This window comes from Gouania willdenowi, chromosome 17, assembly GCF_900634775.1.
Source record: "Gouania willdenowi chromosome 17, fGouWil2.1, whole genome shotgun sequence".
Lineage (NCBI taxonomy): Eukaryota > Metazoa > Chordata > Actinopteri > Blenniiformes > Gobiesocidae > Gouania > Gouania willdenowi.
Window position 1 is genome coordinate 25845404 of NC_041060.1, and position 11290 is coordinate 25856693.

Below are 11290 nucleotides of genomic sequence, written 5' to 3' on the forward strand. Positions count from 1 at the left end.
TCACAAATGTAGGTTCAACAAATTTACTTTTAAATAAGTAAGTAAGTAATTTACTTACTTTGTAAGTTTTCTGTGTGAATTTAAAGAATATATCAAAACTATATCCCTTATTCATAAAAAGAAGACGAAGAGCATCCAATCCTTGACAATATACAATAGTATTTTAGAAATGGAATCATTACTCATTAACCCTTATTTATTTAGTTTTTCTTTCAGTTTCTTAGATGTGATTCTTGCTTGTCTCCTCACAGAAAATTTTTATAACGTACACTTCTGACTTGTTGTAAATTTTTATTTTTCAATAAAAAAAAATAAATTAAAAAAACAAGACAAAATGCTTGGTTCCTCTGAGCCATGGTTCACTCTTAATCCAGTAGGTGGCGGTAATACAACGTTCAGAATGTCAACCACCATAAAATACAAAAGAAGAAAAAGAAGAGTTTGTAAACAGGCCAAGTGTTCACCTCCTATCTCCTTTCCTATCCACTTTTCCTTAATCCCGTGGATGACGTCACGGAATTAAGGAATGGAGTGAAGAAAAAGCGATCACTTTTTTAAGATGCGCTTCCATTAGGTGACGTCATAATCCTATGGCCGCGCCTCCTTTCATCAGGAAACGTTCTTTTATCTTGGCCACTTCAAAGACATTATATACGTAGGCATCGAATTTGGAAGGACACGTTAACAGCGCTGCCATATTGAACCGGTGCTGTTGGAGACAGTGGACATTACGACAGAAAGAGGTATTTCTCAATCTCAAAGTAGTTGAATTTTGAACAGATTTTCAAGCTGTTTAATTTAAAAAAAAATATCACACATGTAGCTATGATACAAGGTGCTTCGATATATTTAAAATGCTGGTTTTACCACTCAACACTTATAATAAAAACAATAATATTAATAATAAACAATATTCATTATTATTGATACTACTACTACTAAGAAGAAGAAGAATATAATGTAATATTAATAATAATATAGCAACAATAATAATACAATGATATGAGAATATAATGATAATTATAAGAAAAGCAATAACAATAATACAGTAGTAGTACATTATACAATAATAATAATGATAATAATAATTGTCAAATACAGTGAATAGCCTATAACAATGTTGTCAATAAAACCCTGAGCACATCTGAACGTTTTCTAGGTTCCTTTTGTTCTATTTATGTCTGTCTACCTACCTATCTATCTATCTATCTCTGACGATTGTTACAAACAAATCCCGTGAAAATTGCTTGAGAATTGAGCGATTTATGACAACTTTAATTGTGTAAACACATCATTCCTCCAGAGATGACTGTAGGAGCGAGTGCCACCGGTCCAAGATGGCCGCCCTGTTGACGCACCCATAGATATCATATAAAGGCGAGATCACTCGTCCGCACTGGCGGCCATCTTGTCACGGTCAGCTCATAATTGTGCAGTAATTGTGCATGTACTTTTTAAATAAGAATATCTTGCTCAATTTTCAAACGGTTTTGTTTATTTTATAAAGGTCAGAGGTGTCGTTATAACATTGCACTTATGGATAATTATATTACACTTCCGGTCAATAGTTTTGGATGACCTACTTATTTCCCCATTGGACTTCAGATAGGTGCAATGAACACACACACACAGTATTAATATGTTAAATAATATATGAGCTACTAAAACTCGGCGTACAGAATGGCAACACGAGATATATGTATACTTTTATTACAGGAATATTACTAATATGATAAAATGATTTTAATTATTACATGTTTAGTTTAAACAAATATTGTATCATAGTAATATTTTATAAATGTGACATTTATTTGCAATAAAAAATATGTACAAGATTTCCGTTTACAAATACACATTAAGAGATGCTGCATGTTGAAATCCCAGAACTAGACTACTGTGGAGGTACACACATGGAGGACAGAGATAAGAAATGACCCAAAAACATAGTGGAATCAATAAATAATATTTATTACATAAGGATACTTCAGATGATATTTTAAGACTAACCACATTAAAATAGTGGTAAAAAGGTGTCCAAAAGAAACATTCAGTGATTGATTAAACAAACATATTCTAAATAGCCTTGTGTCAACAACAATATTGCAATTCTGTTATGTCAGCCCCGCTGTTCCTTTGTAACAGGACCTGTATTGTACATACTTCCACTAAGTAACTAAATATATCCTAAATATAGTCATAGTGTTGCAATATCTTACATGTGAAAGGTGATTCCACAGGCTCTGGTTCCAACAGCGATTAGAGCATCCGTAGACTGCACAAAAGTCTGAAATCTTCACTTCAATCTTCAGTCAGCAATTTGCTAAAGGAAACATAGCGTAAGATGTTTTTTAACAAAGTTAAATCTGGCGGTCTCAGCCTTACACAACTATGCTCCATGATTAAGTTGTTTTTTGAAGGGAGAAGCTGCAATTTTAACATTTGAAAACATCCAGAATTGTAGCCACGTTAATAAGAAAGCAAACTGTATCCAAATCCGTCAAGATTTTAGTGAGATAAAAGTATTTACATTTGGCAGATCACTCACCTTCCCTCTGGTTCCTCAAGACTCCGTCAGAGAGCTGCCCGGGGCTGTGAGTAACTCCGCCCCCTAATTAGGCCTTGATGGTGATTGGTCAGCTGAGAAAACTTTCTGAAGATATCAAGGTACTTCAAAAGAAGATGAACTTTTCTTTTGAACTGGAGGAACGCAAACAACGTCTGGGAATGAAATCCACAGGGAACAAGGCAGACACGAACAACGATAGAGAGGAGGAGGAATAAAAAAAGACAACACTGACTACAGATGAGAATAAATCCTACACAAAAAAGAACAAAAAAAAAAAAAAAAAAAAAATGAAATTGTGTTCAGAACAACCTAAGAATGTTTGACCAGAGAGACAAGCTTTGATGTAATTTTTCTGTGTTCAAAATAGGGGACGGGACTTAGATAAGCAAACTGCTTCTCTTGTCTCCTTTTTCAGCATGTACAAAAAAAAAAAAAAAGGGAATGTAACCATGTCGGAAATAAACTGAATAAATAAATAAAAATAAGTAAAGATGGCCGCCGGTGATGCCATGGCAGAATCCGCCGTAAGGCATCTAGCCTTTATATACGATATCTATGGCTGCAGCAGTCGATGCGGCCTCTACGTATTATAATATCTATGGTGGCCACCAATTAAACACTTCCGGGGGTTAAAGAACGGTGGTACGAGTTAACCGTCAGATGAGGGCGGTAGTACGACAAAGAGGGTGCATGAAAAACCCAAAGAAGAAGGAAAATAACATGATGAGAAGCATATTTTCTCTTCAAGGTATTTAGAATCGTACAAAACAACAAACGCTGTTAGATGGGATTAACAGGAAATGTACAACTTGCTTTCTGGCCTCAGCTGTTCATGCTCCTGCTTAAGCTTTTTTTTCAACTTTTAAAGGTCACTTTTGGTTTCTCTTACTTAGCAGGTGAACAGATAAGTTGTATTCATTAAACTCTAACTACAGTTATAAAAAGCTTGAACATGAAGTCAGATTTGTGCTGATGTGTTTTACTGTGTCTGTCTGTGCAGGAAATGGCTGAGTTTTCTTTGACTGCTACAGAACTATTATTAACGGGAGCCACTTTGGTCCTGTCAGGAGTCAGCTATTACATGTACAGGAGAAGTCGAGCCAATGTTGAACATCTTAATGTAAGTTTATATTTTATTTTTTACTGTAAATCTTAATCTACAGTTTTCTACAAGTTTGTTGCATGTGGATGTTTGTGGAATCTTGTTTTAAAAGCTTTTGCAGGGCTGCCAAGTTTCAGAAAATGACAAGAGTGAGACTTTAGTGACATGATGCGTTCTGGCGGGAAAAAATATGTTGGCCTTTTTCAACATGGCTTTGACCTGTTTTAACGTTGATTTATACCTTAAGACTGACGTCCTCACCTCCATGCCAGCAGCTCTCCCTGCACTGTGGCCTCCTAATGCTAGTTTTAATCAACCAGAAATTAGAAATGAAAACTGTAACAAGAATTTTGACAAAATACATTTATTTGTCAATATTTCATTTCAACCAACACTTCATCATTTAGCTGGGGACATGTCTCATATTGTAGGTGTTTGTCGCAAATTTTGATGCCTTCATGACAGAGGCAGGGGGCTCCCACTTAAAACACTGTGGCCCAAGGCAGTGCTACCTTTACCTCAGCTCTCCTTGTCTGCAACAGAAAGGAGGTCATTAAAAAGCAAATCATGTAAAAAATATTAAAACATCAAGTGTTTTTTGATTGAATGAATGTCTTAGCAGCAGACTCAAGGTCTGTAGGCATTTATGAATGCAGTGGTCAAGCGTTTAATGTGTTTTACAAAATCTTCATTTTCATGAGACAGTTCACATACATGTTCATTGTTTTATTGCTTCGTCACATTATACAGATTGTAGATTTTGTAAAATACATTAACTGCTTGGCCACTCCATCAGCTGTCAGCTCTCGATCCTCATCTCCACCTAAATATAAACAAGGAGAATCACTCTCCATGACTATTTTTGTTCATAAATGACTCTAAGAACCTTTTCCTAACTACAAACGTCTCGCAAAATGTGTTGCAAAACTCAAGCAGCGCAGATTCACACGAGAAAAGTAGTTTGTGCATCTGTAGCGGCAGATTGGAGAAGTTGTAACCGGAGAGTTGTGGTTGTAAATGATCATTTACACAAGTAATTAAAAACAAGTGAATAAATGTTGGATTACAAGTTTGCAGCTGTAACTTTATGTGTAAATATCAGTCTATACATTTTTTCCATCATTTGTGACATTAAATTTATTTTTTAAATGGATTTTTTATGCACAAGCTGAAATCACATTCTACAAGCTCTCACATCACATTTTACAAGCTCTCACATTTTGCAACATATATATCTTCATACACAGTTGATACAACAGTGGATTATTATATTATTACAGCACTGATATGAAGCTGTATGGACACAAATTCTTTAAATCTAAGTAACTCAAAAGTTACTTTTTTCAGTAACGCATTACTTTTTGGTGTAAGTAGTCAAAATAGTAACTGAGTTACTTTGTGAATGAAGTAACGGTAACTAGTTACTTTTTTTCAGTAACTAGAAAACACTGACTATAACACACACACAGCAATATAAACAGTGAACTAGAAACTTTCTTTCTGAAAGCATGTCGACGACTCGGCGCGTGTTGTGTGAGGAAGATACTAGTTAGAGACGGCTAGTCAAGACCCGCCTTACGTTGCTTCTAATTGGTTTATTATTGCGTGGTGCCTGCCGTGGTTGGTTAGATTTAGGCACAAATGAGACTTGGCTTGGTCTGGGATTGGTTATCTCGGTCAGTCAATCAGAGTTACTCAAACTACGGCAAGTAGCGAGGACCAAAGTTCATTATCATGAATGGGGAAATATAAGCGTGAGAAATGCCCAGTGTGGCGTGTGGTGTGAGAATGGGTCAATTTGCGTGACTGTAACACTCAAAGGGTGACGCTTGGCAGCTCTGCTATTGTGAGAGTTTTTGAGCTAACTCTCATGTTCAGTACCTGAGATTGCATAGAGAGAGACATAGTCAAAGGTTTTGCTTTGCTGAATCAATCAATTTATTAGAGCTGTGGGTGTCAGGGCCTGCTCACTCCTTAGGCCTCAAATGAAGATTTCTCAGCATTTTCATTCTATGTTGTTATCTAGTTTTCTCCTCCTTCGGCTGGGACATGCAGGCTGCATCTGTGTCTTCTTTTGTTGTGATACGTAAGACATTTATGATTGTCAGGGTCAAACATGAGCTCATCAAAGATAAAGACATGCACAAAGAATATAGGTCAAAGCACAGATTTTCAAAAGTTAAAGTTTATATCTAACAGTATTTGTTCAATGAGAAGATGTTTTACGATTACAAATCCAATGATCAGTTATTATAGTTAGTTAAAGATGACATTTTACTGTTGATTTAAAGCAATACAAATGATGTATAAGATCATTGATTTATTCCTTATTTTTATCATTTAGGGGTCTATGGTGTCTGATTTTTTTTAGTATATGAACATGAGTTGTTTAATGTGTATAAAGTTTTATTTTAAAATATAATTATTATTTTTTGTTAATGATTTAGACTTTGTGATCTTTGGGTCAAACTGACTTTTAGTGTTAATCTGATTCCCTTGTTTATGTCTGATTTGTCTCTTCGCTTACGTACATGGTTGTGCTGTTTTTAGATTTAGATGAAGTTGAAATCAGATGTTCTAAAACTGTTTGTCCTTGTCCTGTGGGGCTTTGTAAAAAGTTGGCCTGACTCAGAATGTATTTTATTAACAGGATTATTGAGTATAAAGACATATGATTATAGTATTACACACAAAAAGAAACCATGAATAATAATCTATTCCAAAATGATCTACTGTCTACTTTAGCATGTGTTCTAATGTGTGTTTTGTCATTTCAGAGAGCCCCAATCCTCCCTATAGATGAAAATCTCAGAAACCTTATTATTGATACTCCAGGAGAAAGTCTTCAATATGCTGTCATTGAAGGTAATTGTGGTTCTGCTGATGTGTTTATTTACCAATTCACTTCAGTGTATTTTAACCATTCCCCTCCTTTCTGCCACTCTTTTAGGTACAGTGAAGTCAATCGATGAACCTTTGAGGAGCCTTTTCTTCAACGACACATTAGGCGTGTTGCAGAGATTTATGCTTCAAGAGCCCCGCCTCCAGTGGGCCAGCCTGTCACTCAAATGGTGAGAAACTGAGTCAATGAACTACACTACAAGTGTGTTTCTATGTTTTCCAGTTATAATGCACAGCCGTTTGACGTAGCTCAATAGGTGTGCTTTCCAAAAAAGTCAAATTGAATGAATTTCTAAAATGCTTTAATTAAATTAAAGGTCAAGTAATATTATATCAGATTCCTAAGGAAGAGAAAGCAATCTCACAGTTCTTAGTGCCTTGTTTAAAGTGGCATCATATGTTGAATTTCAAACCAGTCTAAAAGACTAGGGATGCACCGAAATGAAAATTCTTGACTGAAACCAAAAATGAGGAACCAAGACCGAAAACCGAAAAAACGAAATAAATGATTATGCAATTTTTAAGTCCAATTGCATTTATGCCTCTGAATGTGTACTAACCTCACTAAAATTAAAACATTGCAATTGCATTAAAAAAAAAAAAAATATTTAGCACTGACATTCTAACAATGCACAACATTAAATACAATGTTTAACTTGACCCCACTCATACATTAAATAATATTGTACAGGCCTTTAACAGACTGGGCTGCTGAAAGAGTCAAATTAAATATGTTCTCTCAATAAAACACAAAGTGCATTGAAATTCTTGATAAAAATCAGCTTCTTAGCTTTATTTATTATCCAAGCACACAGAGCTCTGTATCGTTATAACGTGGACCAAGTACAGTTGTGATAAAGTCCAGAGGATCTCTGAGAAGCGTGCGCTAACAGACTCTGAAACCAGAAGCAGAAATTGCAATATGACAGAGACCATACCCTCACCTTCATGTTTTGGGCCAAGGTTATGCATTTACATGATATTTTCCAACAGAAATGGTTGAGTAAAGAGAGGGAAACTTCAAATGTCACTATGAAATCTGGTGATATGAAACAGTGTCTACTAAGTGTAGCAAAAACAGACGTATGTCAAAACACGCACTAGGTAATTAGGCACACTTCTACAGCAGAGAAATATGAAATTAATAACAATAGATTAACTCAGTTTCCGTATTAAGCATGTTTGGCATGTTTTCAGTGAACTTAATAGTCCGTAATGACATTTAGTTAGGTAAAGCCAATGAAATGGAAATAAAACAGAATTTGGGACATTTTGAAATGTATAATCTGAGTCTGTAGACTGAGTAACTCAAACTGCTGGAAACCTCAAAGTGTTGCTTTGGAATTGAAGTTAAGGGATTGTTAGACATTTTAAAAACAATGTGTTTCCTAATCCTGTTGATTCAATATGTTTGTTCCAGGGATGTCATTGACCGAGTTGTCTATCAAAGAGCCTCCATGGTACCATTTGTGTTGGTGGGCTCAGATGAAACCACAGTCAGGGTCCAGGAACCTTTCCATGCCTCTGGAGATTACATGGAGACGGTTCATGAGAAGTTCTACCACAGCGTTTCTACTTTTGGTGACATCATAGGACAATGCCTCAGTGGGGTGAAGCCTAAAGGTTTCCTGGAGATCGAGAAAATGCTCAAGGTCAGAATCTCATGTTATTTATATTGTAATGTTTCCAAATAGATTCTTGGTTGTAAAGTACTGGACTTGTCTGTTCCAGGTTGGCACCACACTCACAGGCGTTGGAGAGTTAATAATAGACGAAGATGGAACCCTGAGCCTCCGAGCTCCTACCAATGGAGCCGAGTACCTCCTCAGCTTGAGAGACTTTTCCCATGTGAAGGAAAAAGCTTTGTCTTCCACTTTTTGGTGGAAGTTTGGGTTTGGTGTCTGTGCCCTAGCAGGGGTGGCAGTGCTTTTCTGGGTGGGTTTTCGCTTCTATCGCCGCAGGAGACAGGAGCAGGAACGAAGGGAATTTGAAAGGCTGATGGGTGAGGCTCTAAACGCCACTGGACTTAAAGATGGACAGGACAACCAACCGGACAATACCTGCGTGATCTGCCTCAACCAGCCACGTAACTGTGTCCTGTTGTACTGTGGACATGTATGCTGCTGTTTCAGATGCTATCAGGCCTTACCACAGCCACGCTGCCCCGTCTGCAGACAGGCCATCATCAGAGTGGTTCAATTGTTGACTGAGGTGACATCGTGATTGCAAGGCCTCGGTGTGCTTTACAATCCCTGTTCCAATAAAAGTGAATTCAAAGAACAAATGCCAAGTTTTTACGCTCTTGAAATTAATTTGTTAAAAATATTCAAAGTGAAACAGTTCGCTGTGCCTTATTTTGCTCACTGATGATGAGACTTTTGCTGTTTTGAAAGGGTTGTACTGTATGTGTGTAATCAGAAGGATTAAAAATTTTTAACTGCTCAGCAGATCTTCAAAGTAGTTGTTTTTGCTATTTATGAACGGGGAATTTGACACTCACAATCATGATTATTTTGATCAATATTATAATCACAATTATAATTACAATTATTCATCATGTTAGGGATAATCTGTATTTCTTTTTAACTACTTTAAAAAAAAAAAAAAAAAAAACAGTATACAGTGCAAAATGAAGCTTTAAATAAAAATTGTACCAAAAAAAAAAAGATATTAACCCACAAATTTAAAATGTGCCAAGGGTTAACTGAATAAATACACTACTACAGAGTGCTATCACAAAATGCAACTCATTGGAAATAATTGCAGCTCACAGCTCTCATCAATCCACCAAAATTACTGAAAGCTGCCACTGACTAATGGTTGAGAAAGTGCCTGATTAGATAAGCAGCAGAGTAGGGCTGTCCCAATACAACATTTTCACTTCCGATATGATAACGATGTTGCAGCCTTGTGTGGTGGCCAAAACCGATATTAATCCAATACGATATCAGCACGAATCATACATACTTTTATTACTTATTTTGTAGTGTGGAATGTTAGAAAAGGCTTGATCAAGTAATGTTTCTCAAACAGAGAACAATAGTCAACAATTCAAGTTCACTTCAGTTTATTTTTTACTGTCAGTATATGGTGGGAACAACTGAGGGTGGGGACAAAAACATCAAAAACTAATCGGAGCGCTTATATCGGAGATTTTAGATACAGTCCGATAAAATCCAATATTCGTTTTCTGGCTGATATCGAACCGATATCCGATATCAATATCGGATCGGGACACCCCTACAGCAGAGCACACATTTTAAATGTAAATATTGCCAAAGATCAGGTTAATTTAATACTGGCAACTAAAGTGTGATCACGATAACAATGTGATTAATTGTGCAGCCCCACTGGGAGGTTCGCCCAGGCAGAAAAGTGGTATGACATCACTCCTGGCTCCAGATGACTCAGCAAATCTATTAAAAGATTTTCAAACCTAAAATATGAAATACAGCATGAGAGAGCACTGAGAACTGCAGGGGCGATATAACTGTTGGTTTTTCAAAAAGTTCACGAGACAAACTGATGTCACTCAAAGTTTTAATCTTCACAGAAAAATTGACGGGTGGAGCACCGTGAAAACTGAAATAACAAAGACGATTCACAGTTTGACACAAATTACCATATAAATGTCACACATACTATTTAAACCACTCATAAGCATTGAATAAACAATATTTACCGTGTTCGCCTGATGATCAACAGAAAAAAGGAGAAAAAATAGGACAACGAGTGTATATTTTCTGTGCTGAAACCCGTGTAAACTATGAGTCCTTTCCAGTAAACTTCCGTCCCACAATTACGTCATTCTCAAACTTTAGTATGAAAAGTACAAATTTAAATAGAAACAAGCCAATAACATACTTTTATTTTTTTCTGTCCATCCTTGTGGAGCATTTAGTAAAGTTTATAGAAATCAGCCTGATTCAATGGGATGATGTAACCTTAAACAAAGTGATTTAACTCAGGTTGTAGGTGAACAATCCAGTCATGTGAAAGTAATGGATTACAGGTATTCACATTACTGTAAAAGAGTTGCATTTATGGATACTTATTCTTGTTTTTTTTAGTTTATTTCTAAATCAGTAATCTTACTTGTACTGAAGGACTTTATAAAATAAGTAATTTGAGCCATTTCTACACCCAACCATTACTGAGTAAATTATTATTTTTTGGTTTAAAATGATCATTGGACATTGTAAAACTACTGTAACCAGGTTAAAAAGATATAACCAGGTTAAGAAAACAATGTTTAACAGTTGAAGGTTATTATCATAAAAACTTGTTCATAAGTTGTTTGGTCAGTGTTTGGTCTGTGTTTGTTGGTCATTTTTTTTTTGGTCAGTGTCAGGTCAATGTAATAGTTAATGCTGTGATAGTTAGCTGCTATTGTAGTTAGCTGCTGTTGTAGTTAGCTGCTGTGATGGTTAGCTGCTGTTGTAGTTAGCTGCTGGGATAGTTACAGAGCTGCCAAGCCTCATGTTTTGAGTGTGACAGTCACGCAATTTAACCCATTCTCACACCACACGCCACACTTGACGTTTCTCACACTTATATTTCCCCATTCAATAGATTATTGTTTTTTTCATGATAATAAACTTTGGTCCTCATGGCCTGCCGTAGGTCGAGTAACTCTGATTGACTGACTGAGGTAACCAATCCATGTCTCCTTGTGACTAAATCTAACCAACCACGGCAGGCATCGTGTGATCCTGCTGTGA

At 36.2% G+C, this 11290-nt stretch overlaps 1 protein-coding gene across 1 annotated transcript; it reads left to right on the forward strand.

Annotated features, from left to right (window-relative positions):
- Nucleotides 1-611: 611 nt before the first annotated feature.
- LOC114479688 (mitochondrial ubiquitin ligase activator of nfkb 1-A-like) lies at nucleotides 612-8795 on the forward strand. The gene is made up of 6 exons (XM_028473506.1): nucleotides 612-743; nucleotides 3567-3686; nucleotides 6446-6533; nucleotides 6619-6739; nucleotides 7990-8221; nucleotides 8301-8795. The coding sequence occupies exons 2-6, from the start codon at nucleotides 3570-3572 to the stop codon at nucleotides 8790-8792; spliced, it is 1050 nt and encodes a 349-aa protein (XP_028329307.1). The 5' UTR covers nucleotides 612-743; nucleotides 3567-3569; the 3' UTR covers nucleotides 8793-8795.
- The last annotated feature ends 2495 nt before the right edge of the window (nucleotides 8796-11290 follow it).